The 21,455-nt window shown below is 33.5% G+C and overlaps 2 protein-coding genes across 3 annotated transcripts; one reads left to right on the top strand and one right to left on the bottom strand.

The window, feature by feature from the left end:
- The first annotated feature begins 2,869 nt into the window (after nucleotides 1–2,869).
- LOC133308157 (uncharacterized protein At4g15970-like) lies at nucleotides 2,870–6,331 on the top strand. Its single transcript, XM_061508760.1, has 4 exons — nucleotides 2,870–3,130; nucleotides 4,666–5,031; nucleotides 5,672–6,153; nucleotides 6,280–6,331. The coding sequence occupies exons 1-4, from the start codon at nucleotides 2,936–2,938 to the stop codon at nucleotides 6,329–6,331; spliced, it is 1,095 nt and encodes a 364-aa protein (XP_061364744.1). The 5' UTR covers nucleotides 2,870–2,935.
- Nucleotides 6,332–9,089: 2,758 nt separating this feature from the next.
- Nucleotides 9,090–20,982, bottom strand: LOC133308135 (protein ACCUMULATION AND REPLICATION OF CHLOROPLASTS 3, chloroplastic). 2 transcript variants are annotated; one of them, XM_061508739.1, is made up of 16 exons: nucleotides 20,509–20,982; nucleotides 18,491–18,549; nucleotides 18,163–18,227; nucleotides 17,644–17,778; nucleotides 17,278–17,326; nucleotides 16,119–16,231; nucleotides 15,967–16,038; nucleotides 15,662–15,772; nucleotides 15,206–15,387; nucleotides 12,769–13,044; nucleotides 12,570–12,646; nucleotides 12,069–12,463; nucleotides 11,016–11,120; nucleotides 10,768–10,905; nucleotides 10,088–10,254; nucleotides 9,090–9,361 (listed from the first exon to the last, which is right to left on the bottom strand). In XM_061508739.1, the coding sequence occupies exons 1-16, from the start codon at nucleotides 20,826–20,828 to the stop codon at nucleotides 9,304–9,306; spliced, it is 2,322 nt and encodes a 773-aa protein (XP_061364723.1). In that variant the 5' UTR covers nucleotides 20,829–20,982; the 3' UTR covers nucleotides 9,090–9,303. The 2 variants fall into 2 exon arrangements, with proteins under 2 accessions (XP_061364723.1, XP_061364722.1); XM_061508738.1 differs by having other exon boundaries at nucleotides 12,769–13,047.
- Nucleotides 20,983–21,455: the final 473 nt, after the last annotated feature.

Raw genomic sequence — 21,455 nt, forward strand, 5'->3', positions numbered from 1 at the left:
AAAATTACATCATTTTGTGTCGCTTAGATTATGGGATTAATATTCATCATGTTGTAAGAGATAATTTTATCTCCTACAACATGCTTAAATTATGGGATTAATGTTTCTCATGTTGTCGAATTTTTTTTATTTCCTACAACATGAGAAACAATACTCCTTTAAAATGTTTATATAAAATTAAAAAGTGATGTAAATATTGCTACAGTAAATAAAATAAAATAATATCTTATAAGTATTAATTTTTGAATTTAATTTTCTTTATTATATTTAATGTGAGGTATATTTAATATTTGGGTAAAGAAGAGTTTACACCGGTGTAAGTCACATTCTTAATCTTGATCCTTAATTCTTTTATATCTAACTGTTCTGATTTATCACATATTTGAGTCGTTAGATGCAAGTAAATTAATAAACAATGTTTAGTATAAGACTTCTTATTCTTATATCATTGTAAGAATATACCGCCCTTTAATATTTTTAACTAAGTATTATATTTAAATTATTTTAGCTATAGTTTTTTTTAAACAAAATAAATTAATTCAAGCATATACTGATTATATCAAAAAAAATTCGCAACATACAAATTTTAAACAATTTATCTATTCAGGCTTTTTGACCCTTGTAACCTTTTATTATTAATTAATTACCAATTTGACCTTGATTATAAACTATTTCAAAAATTTAACCCCCTCAAAAAACATAACACCAATCTGCCCCTGTTTGACCGTTGACCACAAGCCTACCCGGGTACTCCCCTCTCTACCCGGGTATTTTTTGAAAATTTTTGTCTACCCGGGTAGGGAAGAGTGTACCCGGATATTGTTCTTCACACCTGAAAAATTGCTTGAATTATTTACCCGGGTAGACAGGGGTGTACCCGGGTAATCTTCGACCACCCATTTGGCCAATAGTTTCCTGCTATTAAGCTCCTAAACTTATCTCCATCTACGGATGAAATTCCTGAGCTCGATATATATAAATATCTTAGTGACTTTTGTGTATATATCCATGGTGGAAAGTTGGGACCTGTTTTTGTATTTGACAAAAAAAGGCTATGGAGCTGAAAAGGAGGAATCCATTCAGGATTGAAATGGAATGCATGGAATTGCTCGAGTCCAGATATTCTAAATTTGAGAGTTTGGAAAAAGATGTTTCAGATATTGCACCAGAGAAGGAATTAGAGCCAATTCTTAAGGAAACTAAGGATGAGAGATTTCCAAGCGTTGAGGGAAGGGAACCAGAAAACAAGTTGTTGGATAGATCAAGGTGCTGCAGATGTTCTAATTGGCCAAACCAATTTGGAATTGATCCTGTGAGGTCGTTCAAAGATAGATCAAGGTTTTTAAATTTCTTAGGCTTAATGAGCTGGAAGGTATTTCACCATGTAAATTACTGTCCTGAAGTTCAAGATGAGAGATGCCACTACTGAGATTAAACAACCAGTATGGTAATTCATAGTTGAAATTGTTGTCAGAAAGATCAAGAGTTACAAGTGAAGTAAAATTCACATACTCAAGAGATGGGCTGATGTTGTTAAGTTTACAATCACTCAATCGTAACTCTAACAGTGAAGGAAGCATAGTCACCAAGGAAGAAAGTGGAGAAAGCCAACGAAGATTTACCCGGGTACACCCATCTCTATCCGGGTAAATAATTCAAGCAATTTCTCAGGTGCGAAGAACAATACCCGGGTACACTCCTCCCTACTCGGGTACACACAATTTTTCAAAAAATACCCGGGTAGAGAGGGGTGTACCCGGGTAGGCTTGGTGGTCAACGGTCAAACAGGGGCAGATTGGTGTTATGTTTTTTGAGAGGGTTAAATTTTTGAAATAATTTATAATCAAGGTCAAATCAATAATTAATTAATAATAAAGGGTTATAAGGGTCAAAAAGCCATCTATTCAAGATAGAATAACTAGTTTGGAAATTGTTTTTAAAAGAATTACAATTTAAATAAAAAGTACAAATTTAAAACAAGTTGCAAAGTATGTAGGAAATTAATGCAATCATTGCGCACCATTAGAGGAGCAACTAGCCACGTGGCAAGTTTTATTAAATTGCGCCGTGTAACTAGTTGTATATCGATTTGGTGCAATTCACCATAACTTATTACATGGCACTAAAGGTTGTCTATGTATTATATAAAAGTTCCCTTAACGTCACGTGACAAATGAGTTACGTACAAATTAATGTATAATTAGTTATAGGGGAATATTAGTCTCATGTTACATGGGAGTAGTTTTCTCATGCTATAGAGAGAATTCAAGTGAGACTCACCATTAAAAAGCAAAAAAGAAAAAGAAAAAAAAAAGGAGTGCAATTTTTAAAGTGAAAGAAAATGAGATAACTATCTCGTATAAAACGAGAGTAATATTTTCCTTAGTTATATATGAGTTTGGATGCAACTCAACGGAACTAATCACGTGAGGCTCAAAATAATGCACAACCAATTGCGTCTAGAATGGTAGGCAACTGATTAATTTTGTAGATATTTTACCAATAACTTTATATTCGTATTTTTTTTTAATTTAAATTGTAATTTTTTAATTTTTCTCTCTAACTAGTTTTGTTCTTAAAAGTTAAAACGCGAACTCCGGGTCGGTAGACAGTTAAAATTCCTAACCAAATGAAAGCACGAAACCACCCCGTTCAAGGGGCACACCTCACGCCAGTAAAGTCATGAGAATGCGTTCCGCGTTCGTAACGGATTTGCCTCGAATCTCGAGCTTTCTAACACAACCACTTCTTCACTTCACTTCCATTTTCTTAACTCTTGAAAATTGAAATTCTCATTTCTCTCTCTCTCTCTCTCACGGTCTCCTCACACCGCTGAACTATAACATGACCTCTCCGACACAACCTCACGCGCCGCCGGAGAACATTCTCACCGACCACGGCGCACAGCTTTGCCGACGGTGATTCTGCCGCCGAGATGTTGCCGGAGGCCAAAGTCCTCCATCGACGGCGCGCCCTCGCTGCGGCGCTCTTCTTCGCCACCGTTGCTCTCTCTTGCTTAGTCCTCTTCAGAGATGTTGATTCCTATCGATTCTTATCCAGCTTACCTTCCTCTTATCCTTTGTCTGGTTTTCCTAGCATTTTTCCTTTGGCGTCCAACGATCCCGCTGCGGTGAGTTCCGTTGCTTGCTTCGTGCTTTTCTCTCGCGTTATACATCAAATTTATTTCCTGTTGCTGTTACTGCGAATTGAGTTAGCTCGTTTTGCATCACTGTTTTCGTATTCTTACTGCATTGTCTTATCGATTGGAAAGCAATTTGAAACTCTAATTACTTTTGAGTACGTATTTGAATGTAGTTGTGCTAGCTCGTAAGTCTTTATACCATTGTCGTTTTGCTTACTGCATTATCTTACCGATTGAAATGCAATTTAAGTTCTAATTTCTTTTGAGAATTTGAATATTCTGGACATTTTTAGAAAGTATAATGCATAGAATCGAGAGACGGCAGAAATTTGCGAAATTAATAGTAAAGAACCAATTACGATGATTTCCGTAGTTGATATTTGTACTCAAAGTGGTACATAGATGTCTCCCGTGAGGGTGAAGTATATTGATATAGGGGTGTTCATAGTAACCATGGTAGAGACCAAGGCACTAGTGGAACTTCCTATGTATGTGCTAAAGGGGGGAGTGTGTGTGTATGGCTAGGGTTGTTCTCCTAGTGGCAGCGCATGAAGCTGAATGGAGAAGAAGAGGATCCCCTCCTCAATGTGAGAGGGGGGTATTTAGAGCAAGAGCTCTAGTCAACCTAGCCAGTCTAGCCTTTTCAGGCTAGGCATGCTGAACCCCTGCCTTTGTGCAGGGGCAGCTGGTGTGCATGGGGAAGAGGGGGCATCCTATGATGCCTTCTAGAAGAGGGCTCCTTAGGCTGGGCCTAACGGTTGGGCCCATGTGAGTGGGCTATCCAGAACAATATCTTCGCAAGTTCCGTAGTAGTGCTAGTGAAGACTTATGATAGTAAAATTGGATAAATTGACATAAAATTAATGAGAAATGGAAGAGGATGAGATCTTGATTTATTTTTTTCCTTATACATCTTTTTGGAATTTCTGCATGATGAATAGTTGGACGTGTAATAGTCTAAGGAGGAAGACGAGCTTACTTAAGGACAATATTTGAAATTTCGTGAGATGTGCATGACAAGGCAAATGGATAATCTGATTTGTTCATGTTCGCCTAGCCTTATTTTGCGTACTTGCAAGTGTTGCTCACACTTCCGCATATATGCGGCATTGGTATTTATCAATAAATGGAGATTGAAGCGATTAATTTCTTTATTGAAAAACTGAGGAAAACTGGGCATATTTTAACTAGTTATTTAGTTACACACATTTCTATGAACTGGTAATTTCCCTGTATTAAATTTTTGTAGCCTTTGTTGATATGAATTGTTGGTCAGTATTGCAAAATATGGATAGATTGTCCTCTGCTAGCAGTGGTGTTTTCATACTTATGCCATTCTTTGGTCTTATGAATAAAGTGAATCCAACCTTGAATATTTGCAAACACTAAAAATCTGTTACTGTTTAAATTAGTTTCTTAGGCATAACCATTACCTGCTTGAAATTATATCCATTTTACCATGAGAGTATCTTGATGCTGATCAGCCAGCCGCCCCACTTTTTTTTGAATTGACTCTTTTGCAGACTAGCAATGAATATCCACTTGAAAAAATCCTGAATGAGGCTGCCATGGAAGACAGAACTGTTATCTTGACCACCTTAAATGAAGCATGGGCAGCTCCAAATTCAGTCATCGATCTTTTCCTTGAGAGCTTTAGAATAGGAGATCGTACCCGTAGGCTTTTGAACCATTTGGTAATCATTGCATTGGACCGCAAGGCATTTACACGCTGTCAGGTTTTGCATACCCATTGTTTTTCTCTTGTTAGTGAAGAAGCTGACTTTCAAAAAGAAGCTTACTTTATGACTCCTCGCTACTTATTGATGATGTGGAGAAGGATTGATTTCCTACGTTCTATTCTTGAGATGGGGTACAATTTTGTGTTCACTGTAAGTTTTTTGTTTCCATCACTATCTTCTTCAAGCTCACAAGGACTAAATTGTGTAAGGCTTAAGGTTGTTTTTAATTTTATCAGCCTTGGAAACATTCTCATAAGTTGCGATGTTCATTGCTTTTGTCATTGATTTCCTTGATAACAGTGCTTAATGGGGAAATTTATCTGTTATATTACTGAAGGAATGGGTTACTTATGAGTTGACTCTATATCCTCTTAATGAGCTAAATAATGTATTGATTGTAGCAATATAAATGCATATTGATGGATTTATCTTTTTGGCTAATGCGTGGAGTATGTTGCGTTTTAATTTTATTTTGTTTTTGATTTAATTAGATATGGAAATGTCAAATTTTGTAGTGGAGATTATGAACAAAGTGGCAGCTCTTTTTCCTTATCAATTATGTTGAAAATAATATTGTTCCTTAGTTATTACTCCATATCAGTACGCATAGCTTCATTGCAGCTTAGTTTATGGCCATGCATTTTATTGTTGCTGTTATTATCGTATCTTCATACATTTTTTATTTTTTTTCCAAAAGGAGAAGAAGCTTTCAAAATATCTATGTGAGAAGCTAGACATATTTCTAAGGTGTCTTGATCAGATACTTACTTTGGTGGTGTTCCTCTTCCAGGATGCCGATGTCATGTGGTTTAGGGACCCATTTCCATTGTTTCACCTTGATGCGGATTTCCAGATAGCGTGTGATTATTTCACTGGTACCTTTGATGATGTACAGAACAGACCCAATGGAGGGTTCAATTTTGTAAAGTCCAATAATAGGTCAATAGAGTTTTATAAATTCTGGTACTCTTCACGAGAAACCTATCCTGGATACCACGATCAAGATGTCCTAAATTTCATCAAGGTTCACCCTTTCATTACTGATATTGGACTGAAGATGAGATTCTTGGATACAGCTAATTTTGGTGGGCTTTGTGAACCAAGTAGGGATTTAAATCAAGTATGTACGATGCATGCAAATTGTTGCTTTGGTATGGATAGCAAGCTTCACGATCTTAGAATTATGCTTCAGGATTGGAAACATTTTTTGTCATTGCCTCCAAGTTTGAAGAAATTGTCGGTTGTTTCCTGGAGGGTTCCTCAGAAATGCAGGTTGGCCATATACTCAAGCCTTCCTATTCATAATTTAACCGTGTTTTTTGTTTACGAATTCTGGAACTACTCTTTATTACTTTTCATTCTTTAATGTGTTCTTACTGGAGTGAAATTTCTCCTCAGTCTTGATTCTCTCAGTCACCATGGTTCACCAGAGAAGAGTGTAGAAGATTAAAGTTTTCATTGCTTGTGCTACATTTCTCTTACATAAATGCGGAAGTTCATGGGTGCTCTAGTATGAAAGGTTAGACGAAGGTTTGAATAGAAAATCAGTTTCGCTAAACCAACATTTGAAGGAAATATCCTTCCACAAAAAAGCACACTTGGGCAATGTGAAAGATGTAACATGCTGTTCAATTAATTGATTTGAAGTGTTTCCCAGTCCAAATTTTCCGTGATTTGCACAATTTTGTGCAACATTATATTGTATTCTTGCTGAACTATTTCCCGATGGTCAACGCCCACCGATCTTCCACTCTTCCCTCAATTAATTACAGAACAGAGAAATCCAAACGGTGTCTCATTAATTAGAAATTGAGGATAATGAGGTGGAAGGGAATACTTGAAAACGATGTTGATGACTGATTCACGTGCTACTTGCCTACTTTCTGCCTTTCCCCTGCTTGTGTTTCTTTGCTTTGTAACACAAGTAATAATCTCTCCGTTAATGACTCCTACCTGTCCATAGTTTTGGCCAAATTGACTCGGCTTTCCTGTCGCTTGTCCGAGGGATGGTATGTAAACATGTATGTAGGCAAGGGAACCAACCAGCTAAAGTTTTGTTCTGCGGAGAGGATATTGTGACTAAGGTATGGATAAAGTTCGTATTTTAGGTAGGAAGTTGAAACACTTGTTTGGTAATATGACTAACTTTTGCTTCTACCTCCCTCCACTTATGAATTTTAGATAGTTGTTATGGTTCTTTTTTATTAAATTTGTTAATCCTGTTTATATCTTGTTTTAATATAAATCCTACATATAATAAATGAAATTTGGTAAAAAAGTATATATTCAAAATTTAAAAATAGTTTTCTTCGAGTGCTCATTACATTTTTAATATATGGATAAGAGAAACAAAATATTAATAATGTTTAAAATATATTATAGTTAATTTTCCTTAAAATACTTTTTTTTTGTATAAAATTTTCCTTAAAATACTTATGGAAGGTATGTGTAACTAACTAGTTATTCATTCTTCATTGTTGTCGATATTTGATGAATGCACTTGATTTTTTTAATGATTATTTCAACATTTGTATAGGAATTCATATAGTAAAACATGGAATTTACGTTATGTAATGTAATTATACATCTATATATTGCTATGAATATAACTTGAGTCATGCCAGTTTATTTTTTAATTTGAGTAATGGTACATATTCAGAAAAGTTTAGGTATGAAGAGTTATAGTTCTCCGGAATTTAGAGATATGTAATGCATTTTATATTAATAATATTAAAAATGAAAAAATTTCTATGATGATTTAATTAGGGATTTCGTATTTCCTTCGTGAAATTACATAATTAGTAATAAAATATTTCTGAGTAAGTAATAAAAGTCTGAAACTTTTATAGGTCTATTTTATTACTTACTCTGTAATTGGCATAAAGATATTTCAAAAAGATAATACGACCTTTTCTTTTTTTTTAATTACTTACTTTAAACATTGATATAAAGTTATTTAAAAAAAGATAGTACGATATTTTTTTTGAGAAATACCGAAGTAGACACTTTAATTAAAAGTTAAAAAGGAACAATTACTAAAAATTTGGACTTTTTATAATTTCATCCTTCAAATAAAATTAGGAGTTCACTTGCTACTTACCGTCATATTTTTTAAACTTACATATTTACTAATAAAAATATATAATTTTTATGAGTTTGTAAAGTTTATTAATGCAAATTTTTTTTTTTTTTTTTGAAGAAGGCAATAAATTCAAAAAATATAAAAATATGTTATATTTAAAGCTTTCTAAAAAATTATATTTGATAGCACAAATTATTTTTATATCCAAAATAGAATGTAATTAAAGCTGATAATACAATTTAGGATGTCTATATTTAATAGTGTGTCAAGAAATAAATAAGTAAAAAAAAAATTATTTCTTATTTTTGTTAATTTGTATTCCGGAACAATAAATTCATCCTCAAATAGAAAAATATGAATTTTTTTAAAATTCTATTTGACTAAATTTTCAACACCCACTCAATATAACAGATGAGCCACGAAATGCGTAAAATTTTCTTACAGTACATGCCTTTGAATCTTACTAAAAACACCTTACCGAAAATCAGACGCCAATAGATGTCCGGGTGATAATTAGTTTCACAACTTAATTATGTGAGGAGACCTTGTGGGACATCAAAATAATTGGGTAGAAAAATTATTAAACATATTTTAATTAGTTAGATTCAAATTCAAATATTTAATTAGGGACAATAAAGGATTAATTAACAATACAATTATATTTTTTTACACATGCATCGAATTTGAAGTAGATCTTATTTTCCAATATGCAAGATTGTTTGTGTATATTTACAATTAGATTCATTTTTTATTTTTTTTGGTGAGGAGTGAGGACAATTAGATTCATTTATTGTTATGTTGGTATGATCTTTACTAATTTTCATCTTCCACAATTCACAAATATAATTCCGAAGCTCATACCGGTCCCATGACCATGAGTATTTTAATTTAACAAGATGTGAAGTAACAGATACATGCAGGTCAGGTAAGGCATTTGATAAGAAACATACAAGATATCTGTGCTTATGATATATTAAAAATTCAAAATCTCATGCTTGATGTGTTAAAATTAACATAAAAATTAATTGATTTTTTTTCAGACATCTACTCAAATATGTTATAATGGGATTCCCAAATATTTTAAAAATTGTAAACTCTATTTACCATTACCAAACGCTTGCAAATATGGATTGTAGAAAATTATATAGGGGAAAAGAATTGGAAAAAAAAAACTACAAGCGAAATTGGCTTCATGGCAAAACGAAATACACAAAACATGCCGATTGCCGACAATAAACAGCTATTATACAACACAGAAAGAGAAGTAAGAAAAAAACGAGACAAGGCTCTAGAATTCACAGTAATCACAAAATTTTGAATACCATATTTATCCTGCTCGGTCAACTGTCTAAATGCTTGCTGTCTAAAAGAACACCCTGTTCCCAAATTTCAATGTACCTGTTCATATGGCAGTTGCACACATGAGTCTATTACATGACAGATTATCATACTGACATGGAATGAGCAAAAGGTGGAAGAGTTGAAATTTTGACATTAAGACAAGTTTGTAATTAACAGGATGCATGACAAGAATTTTACCTCTTAAAAGTAAGTGAAGTATTACTAAAGAGCTTGAACCTTTATAATAAATTAATAATGGGATTGCTTTTATTGTTACTAAATAAGGACCTCAATTATTTCACCCAAAAAAAAAGGACCTCAAGTATATTAAAATATATTTTTCTCAATATAAAGATTAAAAGGACAAATATACTTAATATATAAAAATAATTTATAACATGAACAAAAACACACGGTATATGGTTACAAAAAAAAATAAAAACACACGGTATATGTGACTTTAATTTTTTAAAATTGACAAATCTTTAAAATAATTTTTATTAAAGCTGCGATCCTTAATTGGTTATCAAATTAAAGTTGACTACAACAGTTTTTTTCCTCTCAAATGTCATTGTAAAATCTACATTTCAGTTATTCCTCTCAAATGTCAACATCATATCTAACAGTAAGCAAACCTACTCGATGGTCTGATATGTTTTTGGGGAGGAAACATTATCAGTATACCGATAAAATTAATTAAAAAAACATATGTAAAAGACAATACAGTAATAAAACTAACTGAGCTTTTATATCAAAACAAAAAAGACTAGACTGAGCTTATACCTTGTCCCATTAGCATTAATGCAAAGAAACTGGCCATGCCGCCATCCATCTTTGAAATTGCCAAAGAAGGCATCGCCAGACTTTGTATAGAATCGCCCCTCACCATTAGCCTTTCCCTTCCAAAAGTTTGCAAACCACCGATCACCAGTGTGAAAATAAAACCAACCCTGCATAATCAATCAGCAGCATTTAACATCCAATTCACGAATACAACTTCATCTAGTACTCCATCAAAGATCGTTGTGTATGATACACTTTCCAAATTAAAATAAATATCCACCATATAACTACATGCTTATAGCTGTTTAAAATTTCTAAAATTGGTGTACAAGATAAACTGGACAATTATTAAGAATTGGATAGGTAATTCATCAAAATAACTTTCTTTAAGTTAAATCATGGTATAGCTATTGCTGAAAGTTAACTGGCGTTAACGGATCCAAACCTAACCTATATATACATACATAAATACACTGACACGCACAAATGAGACATTTTGGTAAAGAAAACCTCATACAGTAATAGTTGCTCGAAGAATCACATCCCAAAGAAATTAGAATATATATATATATATATATATATACATATGAACAGTACAATGATTACAAACAAAATTACTTTCTGCTTGTCTTTAGCTTCGACAATCATCACTAAAGAGTCAACTTCAAAAGGGTACAAACCTTGCCGTGCATGACATCATCCCTCCATGATCCTTGAAACATATCTCCGTTTTTGAAATAGAATGTTCCTGGACCTGATCTCTTACCATAGCGCCATAAACCATCATATATACTTCCATTTCCAAGAACAAGACGCCCCTGGTTGTAGAAGATTTTCATTCAACATAGCTGTTCTCTCAGCATGCAGGCCAAAGGAAAAAAAAAGACTTCCTGAGTCTGCTTGCTATTATAGATTTGTAAGAATTTACCTTCCCTTCAGGTAGACCACCTTGGCATCGTCCCTTGTATCTTCCTCCCCTATATTGCATTTCCACAACAGGACTCCACTTTTTTGACAAATCACGTTCTGCCTCCTGTGGGAAAAATATAAAGTCACACCTAAAATCCTTATCCCTTGGAATTGCAATAAACTGTTTAAAGTTTACAACAGTAGAATAAAAAATTAAAACTAATGAAGTAATTATAGTTACATAGTTTATACCTATTACTATCATAAATAGACCTTCACAAATCTCACTGTAAAATCTACATTTCAGTTATTCCTTAATAAATACTTTTACATGCGCTGGATGAACACCAGAGGTAGTTTGAGGGTTATTTCTTTGGAAAGCTATGTTGTAGTGCAAAATAGGAAATTCTCTTCTACGACCTACAATCAGTAGGAGTTTGAACTGAAGAATCTACATTCATGACATATGAAAACATCTATAAAATATGAACTCTACCTTTGCACTAAAGCCAAGAGTCATGGCATTTGTCTATTTAAGTAAAGTTGGAAATACAGTCAAATGAAGCACTTCTACAAATCGAAAGCAGAGCTCAAATTCGAACCCTGAATTCAAACATTGAAATGGGAGAGAGAGAGAGAGAGAGGGAGGGGGGGGGGGGGGGGGGGGGGAAGTTGAATTTGAGCTACTGGCCCTACAACTTTTTTGGCCCCCTTTATTTTCTATTATTTCTCAATGTAATGAAAAACTTTACTGGAAGGACTCAATGATGAAGGATACAATATGCTCCTCAAACGAACCAGCAAGTGAAAATAAAACCTAAACAACAACGACAAAATAAAAGAGCTCTCCAAAAAGGTACACAGAGAGCAACTAGAGGGTAGAAAATGGCAACATGCACAATACACGTCCAATTTTGGAGAAATCAATCTTGTTAAGTAGTCAAAATTGAATTTATACATTACTTTGACATAATTTCAGAAAATATCACGAGTGACAGAATATTCCCCAAGTTCTCCTTCAGTAATATATGCATGAACATATATCATCAACAAATTTCAGAGTCATTATTACCAGCATAGATGCAGCACGAACAGATAGAACTCCATCCTTCTTTGGTTTGTTAGCATACTTTCCCTTCAAAAGTGAAGATGCAAATTCCATCACTGCTTCCAAACCTGCATCAGTAACTGCACTCCAAGGAGGCATGCCTCCATTTAATGCTGGTACTTTCACATTATTATCAGTTTCTGGCTCATGCTGTTTTGTCATAAATGAGATTTCTAAACAGTCTTTCAACTCTTCTGAAGGCCTCACACCAACCGGAAGGTGGAAGATGCTTAGGTTATCCTCAACCATGGGTGTAGTATCAGCTGCCCTTTCTTGGGCCCACTCCTTTGCCACCTCAAACCCGGGGCCAAGATTCCAGTTTTCAAGTTGCTCCCTTTGAAAAGCAGAGTCGCCTAATCCTACTTGATTTGAAATTGATCAATAGAACAACAGAGAAAGAAATTATTCAAAAATTGGTAAGTGCCCTGGCACAAAGTAATGCAATTTTCTGTGTCTCAAAATTACCTCCTCGAGTAATGGAGTCATAAAGGATAGAATAATTGCCTACGGTGTCAAATAAATCATCTTTTTTTTCAGAATCCCTATTATATAGTTCAGAAGCCAAAATCAGAAAAAAATGAAACAGCGTGATAAAATTTGTTAAAAAAGCAAAAATAAAAATAAAAAGGAAAGAACAAGGGAGAAAGTAAGATAGAGAGAAAACCTTGAAGCAGAAAACTTTGAGCTGTTGTTGCTCACTGCTGGCTCCAACTCTACATAGTTCTTGTTGAAATTGTCATCTATGACATCTGGAGTAATTCTATTTGCCCCCACATCAATGTCATAAGAACCCATCACTTCACGAGGAGATTCTGCATTCTCTTTCCCAGGGCCACCTTGTTGCTGAACATGTCTTCCCCAAAAGCTAAAAACAAGAGGAAAATGCAGGGCCAGTCTGGACAGTATACCGCCATTCTGGGAAGACTGTTTTACATTTGAACTGCTAATTATATGAAAAGGGAAACCTATCAGAAATTCTTGGAAGCACGAACCCCGAGTATTTAAAAATAAAGAACAATATTGTCTAATTTATTACATCTGATTCATCGTTACCATCAAAATTATGCATGCCATCCTAGTATAGAGCATGGAGAAATGGTCTAGTGAATAAGTAAAAATATTAAGGAAACCATTAATAGTTCAGTATCATATGCACTTTAGAATTATGTAAGCTAATAAGTCTTTTATGTCAATACTTGACTCTGATTTCAGATAATCCATGCACAGGATAGTTTGACAAACGATGTTTATGAATTTTCCAATACTAAAGAGACTGTAGGTGTCCTGGGTGTTTTTTTTTTGGACTACCAAATTAGTTAATTTGTGAGTTATCATCATCCTCATGTTTCCAACTCTTGGCCATTCATCAAATGAAGCCATAGTTTTATTTCCAACGGATGGTCAACAACAAAATGTTTTGAAAACCTGCAATTGTTCTCTTCCTCACACAACTTCATTCTTACAAGAACTGTTCACAAACACAGAACAGTCTCTCGAAATTCCTTTGTTCATCCTAGCTACACTAGAAAAATCTCTTATGTTAAACCAATGATAAGATCCAAGTATATTACCAGTCACTTATTATAGCTGGCAATATTACCACCTTTAGTTCTGCAGCATTTTCAGAAACCTGATTTCCAAAATCTAGTAACTCTCTTGTTATTGAATACCCATTATTTTCAATTCAATTCAGAAGTCAATCTTCCACTTGAAATAATGAACCCCGTTATTTTCTTCTTTAGTTTTTTGATATGAAGTTTCATTGAGATAGAAAATAAAGATTAGAAAACAGACAATACCCTCACCCCTCCCCTATTGATTCATATCTAACATGTGCCCAACCAGAAAAAAGTAAGTCTAAACTTCATTACAGTCCACATACATGAGAAAGAAGCTTGAAGCTCATGCTTAACAATAAAACACGCAAAAAAAGCAATGCACCCAATTAATGCCAGTTTAGCATTACTTTAGGAAAACATTTCAAAAAATTAGTTTTTTCAAAAGGAGTATATTTGTATTTAATTATATTATTATTAATATTCTTCTATTTAATTATATTGTGAATTAATTTCATAGAATTTTTTCATTATTCAATTTTGTATTTTTAATATTCTTTATCAAGATTTTCAATATTTAAAATCTATTTATTTAATGGGATAGGATATTGTGGCAACCAAATAATGTTACTACCAATGTTACTACCACATCTTAATCGTTGATTTTTGCCAATCAACGGTTATCATTTTTCAAATCAAACTCATTAATTAATTATTAATTCGCAATAAATGATAACCGTTGATTGACGGAAATCAACGGTTAAGATGTGGTAGTAACATTGGTAGTAACATTATTTGGTTGTCATAATATCCTATCCCTTATTTAATAGTGTATTCTATTCAATATATATATATATATATATATATGAGTCAGGATCATTTTACACCAGTGTAAGTTACACTCTCAATCTTATCCGTTAATTCCATTTATATCTAACGGCTCAAATTTTTTAGTAATGTGAGCCATTGGATACAAGTGGATCAATGGTCAAGATTGAGTGTAAGACTTCTAACTCTTACACCGGTGTAAGAATATCTTGCCCCTATATATATATATTCTTTTTTATATTCTTTATTAATATTATTATACTCTATACATTCTATTTTTTTAATATAATTCTATATTTTTATTTTATTTGTATTCTATAGAATATTTTTCTTTTTCACATTCTATTCTATATTATTGGATAGGAAACTAGAAAGAAAACTCTTATACGGCTACAAAGAACTAAAGAAAATACAATAAAATCTACTGGTTTAATATTAGAGTCACATGTAATTAAATCATGCTCAATCTCAATCCAGTAACAACATTAATAAGGGAAATAACGCCATCGAATTAAAAGGAGCCTCAATGTCCTGATAAACACTTCTCAATGATTGGAAAAGCACCTTGTGGTAACCATTTGCCTTCACCATATATGGGTCGAGATTGTGAAAGCAATAGACATATCCTCAAACAAAGAAACACTAATTATGTTTTCCTATGCAAACACTGTAAAAAGCATACCAATAAGCATTCATATATTCAAGTAAGATACTTACCCAAGTGCAAGGACTGTTGTTATCAGTAGGTTGGGCTCAACATCAGGCTCATGTACTGTTGATATTATAATATCCCTTGCGTATTCTGTTGTTTGACGGAAAGTATGCAGAAAGGCTTCTATATTGCTATTATTGATCGGTATTGAACCAGCGAGAATGCATATAACTACGCTATTTGGATCCTGAGCAAAAATAGTGATTATAATAAGTTTATATAGTAGAGGAAAAGGCACCAAAATGCAACCAGTAGAGTGATAGCTAAACTATCCAAAGTTTAAATAAAATATTAAAACAAAGAAGGTTCTATACTGAACAAATGGCAGAGGGGTAAATCATTCTGAAAAAGGATCTACCAGTAACAAAGACATTTACTAGAAAATTAAAGCATTTTAACAATTTTGTGATCCATTAACAAAGAAAATACCCATTATGCATGTATACAGAAAATGATGATACCTTCAAACGAACTCCCAGGAAAGGACAATCAAATATAGACTGCAAAATTGAAGTTTTGATGTTATATGCAGCTCCAAATCCAATTCCTGCTTCTTTATAGCATTCCAATATCTGCACACGTAAACATTAATTTTAAAAAAGGAATGGGGTTAAAAGAAATGGAAACGTGAAAATTGGATTAGAAAAAGAGAACAGGTTGATATTTAAGTTTGGTCCTGTTCCAACAAAAATATAAACAAGGCTATCAGATGACTTCTAATGGAAAAAAGTCTGACACTACCAAGGTGAAAATCTTAGAAACTTACTTTATTAATTTCTAAAGTGCTGGCTTCGTTCATGCCATCATGCATTCTATCTATAAATTTTCTGTGCGTCTCCTGCAAAGCTTTCCATCTGTAACCATAAGATAGTTTTATACAAACTAATAGCCAGAAATACACTAAAAAATATAACTTACAGAGTTTAGAACAGATATGGCCTTAATAGCTAGCAAAACTGCATCATTTGCAGTCTTCACAGCCTCATCTAGAGTCAACAAGTCTTTTTTGAGCAGTGCATCAATATCAATTTCTGTGTCACAAATCAACAAAAGTGAGCTACATTTCATAATTTTTATAGGCCTCTCGGGATCTGATTCAAAGTGAATTATACTTTTTTTCTCTCGTTATCACACTCTAAAATCATAGTTTCATCAATTCGAAAAAAGACAAAGACAACCACAATGTCATTGACAGGCAGTTCAAAACAACTTCAAGCCTTAATTCCACTAATAGGGAGTCAACTACACCTGTTTATAAATCAATATTTTAAATTTTGATTACAATTCACAATATAAATCCATCCCAGTTATCATACTTTTCCAATTTTTGTCACCCAATGTCCATTACACTTGAGAAACTCTGTATATTATCATTATGCCTTGTTTTCACGTTACAGGAAGCTTGGATGGTTTGGAATAAATATTTTCATAATTGTAGCTAAGTATGAGTATGTTCAGGCAATGTAGATCATAGATCTTTCACATGTGGGGCATGCAGGAGATATATCAAAAGGTACTCCTAGATTATCTCTTCTAAAAGCTTTTTTTTTTCTAACAATTGGTTCCTTGATGTCAGACATAGGAAGGCCTTCCAAATCTGTCCTATGTTTATTGTTTTGGCCAGTCAAATACAGATTATACCTTTTCTGATTTCAAGGTGATGGGTAAAGTAAATCTTGTAAAAGCACATAGCCTCCTCTTGTCTGCACTGATTACTACTTTAAGTCACTCCAGACCCATGACCATGAGACTAACAAACCCAACTGTCACCTTTGGTATATCAGATTGGCCAGTGTTGTCACTTTCACATATTTTCTTACTAAAACACCGGGCCAGCTTGTGACATGTGCCTCAACGGTCATATAGAGTACATAACCAAGCTTCACCTTCAGGCTTAGCACAGCCAGAAAAGCTGATCTTTTAATTAAGTTTTTTAGACATTATCATAATTAAATGTTCTTTTCAGGAAAAAAAGTCTTTCCTTTGAGTACTAAATTCCAAATGGCAAAAAGCAACGAAACAGAAAAAAGTATACAGAATCAAATTTTAACAAGCAATCATATGAAGCATAGCTCACCAATAAGTAAATTTGTGTTCTCCTTAAGTTTTCCCGCCAAAGCTTTCACCTGACAATTTATGACACAAATAAATATACCATACAGACTAAATGATCTAAAACAAAAAATGAATGAATGAACTACAAAACATTAATGATTAATCAAGGAATCTCAGGCAATCATAAAGCAAAAAACATATAGAATGTCTAATAACCTTCAGTGGCATTTTCCTAAGTAATCATAATTGACAATATGTTGAGCCCACAGACATATTCATCATAGTGCAGGCAGAAATGTTTAAAAAAACCATGATAAAGAATGCTTTGTAGTTGTGATTTCTTAAGTCATCCCAGAACGAAGTATATTATTAAAGCGTCTGATGATACCTCATCTTGTCGTCTTAAACCTTCAAAGCTAAAAGGCTTCAAAACTATAGCAACTGTTAATCCATTTAAGGACCTTACAGTGTCAAAAATATCAACTGCAACAGTGTGGTCCAATCCGTATCCAGCGCTAGCCACCTTAAGAAGAAAAATGGGGGAAAAAATCTCTTACATTAGACCACTCACAAATTTTGGCTGGAATAATACATCTTATGATTTGATTTTGCATAAAATATGTATGTTAGGAATGCAACGTTAAGTCATGTCTGCCAGCTTTACCATATCTATTGCAACAAATATGGACTTAGAATTTCATTTGAATAAAAAAATATTTATTCTATGGTGATGAATAACAAATATAAGTAGCTCAGATTGACTTATATGTATTTAATAGAATCACCATCTGAAAGGGATAACGCAAAATAGTTCACTTGGATACTCATGGTCACTTAATGGATGAAAACTACCACTATTGAAACAAAGGTTTTACTGCAAGAGTTTTATGGTAAGGAATGTACAAACAAGGACAATAGTCTTTGAGCATGACTTCATAAATACTGGAGCTTTGACAATTCTTGGATGAGGTTCTGCAATAACAGAAGAGAACAATGTGGGATGAGTATGAATAGCATAATAAATCTGTCTTCTCGTCTGAGGTTCATTTTTGGTAGTGAAATGCATACTATAATAAAGAATAAATCAAGAAGAACGTAATTGCAATTTAACTTCTTCTTTTTATCAAATTAGACATCACAAAAAAAGTTATGCCAATACATGTTTCTGTACTGAACTAGACATATAAGAATTATAGGATAAAAATAATCAAGGTAATATTAAATCAAAGGAAAACCTTCTTCAATTGACCTTTGTTGTAATTGCACCTCTTGTGATTCTTTCATAAGGATATTCCTGCAGAAAGATTGATATCTTAAGGCAAATTCAAAATGCAAAATTCAAAATCAATTCCAGAAGAAATTAAACCATTTTATCTGGAATGGAAGAAATAATTTAACAAACTAAAACCAGCAGCCATTTCTGCTACACTCTGAAATGATGTCCTATTTAATATCTGGCACAAAGAAACCATCAACAGTGCTTGTCCATTCTTACTCTTTTTAATAGAAAAACAAATTTATTAAAGAGAAAAAAAAGGTACAACAAAGGATGATAACGTATACTACAAACATTTCAAACAAAAAGACAAAAGAAAATGGATAAAATAATAAATGAAACAAGGTTGCCCAATCTCTCTACATATTGGAGACGGCTGTTCTCTATATTTATTCATAAACATATACACAAAAAACATTGTAATCAGTGTTAAATAAGACACAGAACTCTTGACTAAAATTCTTTCTTTCTATAATAATTTTCATGTCATTCTTGTTTTCTAAAAAAAATTTAGGGTCATGGATGGCTGCCCAATCCCATAGTCAGGGAAGGCCCCTAGGTTCATCGAGTACTTACAGGGTACTTACAAATAACCCGAAAACAACAAACCCTGCAGGATTCAAACCCTATTGAACTTAGTTGACGTGATCCACCCTTACTAGTTGTGCCAACTGTTTTTGGAAAGTTTCACGTTATTCTATTTGCATCCTTTTGAAAATGATGATTGATAACTGATACATTTTGTAGTATTTGAGAAATAGTTTACTATTGTATTATGTATAATTATAGATAACTACTTATTATACTCTCCACAAGTCTATTTTCAGGCAAGCTAACAGTTTACTTTGTAACAAGAAAGAGGCTAATATTTTTACTGTGATACTAAAGCACAAGATAATTACAAATCCAGCTCATGTTGACACCTACCCAGACTCCAATTATAGTTAACATGCCTATGTTAAGAAAATTTAATTAAAAAAAAAAGTAAACTCCTCAAGAAAACATTGGGGGGAGAGGGGGCCAAAGCCTCCCTCAGCTTACACTATGTACCGCCCCTGCCAATGAGGGTTGCCTCAAATGGTAGAGTTAAACTTCGTCGACAAAAAAGTCTTGGATTCGATTTCTGCTAGTGGTCCTTCATTAGTAGGTCATTTGTGAGTACCACTATAAGCCCTTCCTAAGACATGTGACACGCCCTAACCTTAGAATTTTTTTTTGATATATCCAAAAGAAAACAATGCATACTAACTTAAGCTTTGAAATTATTTTGAAATGTGCAATATATGCCTTTCCTTAATATATTATAAGAAGCCTATCATATGTTGCACTTTAAATACGAAATTTCTTAAAATTTCCTGGGATAGTATTACCTGCCTTGTCTGTTCATGCCACCAAGAGCAAAAAATCAACAAAAATTTAGAAACTACAAAAAGGAGGGCTAATAATTCAGCTGGCTAGTAGCTACCACTAAAACTATCAGCATGCTTTCACAATCAGTAGCACTAAGGCTTTTCATCCATATGAAGAACAGTTTCAACTCTCAAAAGTAGTAAAAACACCGAATAGAACAATAACAAATTATCAGACAACTTTTCACTACACGGTTGCCCGCTAGAAAATCATTATGAACTTATATGACAAGACAGTCACAAGACCACACTGATTTATAATTCTTTTCCCGTATAGAAACCTAATCATCTACAAATAATTTGTACCAAAAACAATTATTCTCCATGATTTTGTGTTTTGCCAAACAAGCCCTCACATAATCACATTGTACATAAGACTTGTTAAGGTTCCATTCCATCCACTCAAGGATCCTCTTCAAAAATTAAACCAAAAGCATCAGATACTCCAATGCTTTCAAAAAAAAAAAAAAAACAGATTATCACAAATCACAACAGCTCCAAATTTCCAATTCACTAAAGTCAGCAATAAGAAAATCGCAAAATCGATGACTGGAAACTAGACGATTACCAAAACCGCAGCGACGATAACTGAAATGGCGAGTTCAAGCAGAAATCTAGAACCGCGTCCTTCCTACTGCCAATGCCAATCACTTCGACGAAATCAGATTTCGTTTCTCCGCTCTCGATTCCGCCATAACCGTTCCCCGACGAACCTTTCTCCGAGCACATCCTGATCCGAACAAACGGTTTTGATTTGCGAATCCAACGAAAGCCATGATCGCGGCGAGGAAGACGAAGAGAGCATCGGCACCAAACTTGATTCGAAGAAAATGGGAAAAAAGAAGCATTAGAAACTGCTTTGAAGCTCGGGAATGCAGAAAGCTCCATTTATAGTAGAGGCACGCTTGGTACAACAGATAAGGCTTCCATCTAGTGAATAGAACTAAGCTATGTCATGCTTCTCACTTCTGCTATGTGGATATATATACATTAGAATGCGCTTTTGTATATCCGTTGAACTTCAAAGACGCATGACAAAATCACAAGTGTTGGTGGCGAAATGAAGGCCTCTGAATTTCCATTTTGCTTACTTTGGGATTTGTTTGGGGACTTTTTTTTTTAATTTACTTGTGAATAAAAAATAAAAATAAAAACTGACAGATAAAAAAGAGACAAAAATGTTTAATTTACTAACGTACAAGTTACAATCCATGGTATGACTAATTTAATCAAATTAATAATGTCTAAACCCAACGATTCAAGGAAAAGCTAAAAGATCCTGGAACAAGTAAATACCATTTTCAAACTGTCTCAAAAATTCAATTAGAATAACAATTCCATTAAAGTGAAAAAAGAAGATTCTAAAGAAATAAAGGCAAGAAAAGAAAGGGGGTAGAGACCGCTCAATAAGTGAAATAAAATAACTAAAACTTTTGTTTTCCTTTGAGTTATGATCCAATTTGAGTTATGAGATTGTGAATACGAGGAGTTTTTTTTTTTAAGAAAGAATAATAA

This window comes from Gastrolobium bilobum, unplaced genomic scaffold (assembly GCF_033153095.1).
Source record: "Gastrolobium bilobum isolate Gb01-03AN ecotype WA unplaced genomic scaffold, APGP_CSIRO_Gbil_v1 utg7653, whole genome shotgun sequence".
In the NCBI taxonomy this organism is placed as follows: domain Eukaryota; kingdom Viridiplantae; phylum Streptophyta; class Magnoliopsida; order Fabales; family Fabaceae; genus Gastrolobium; species Gastrolobium bilobum.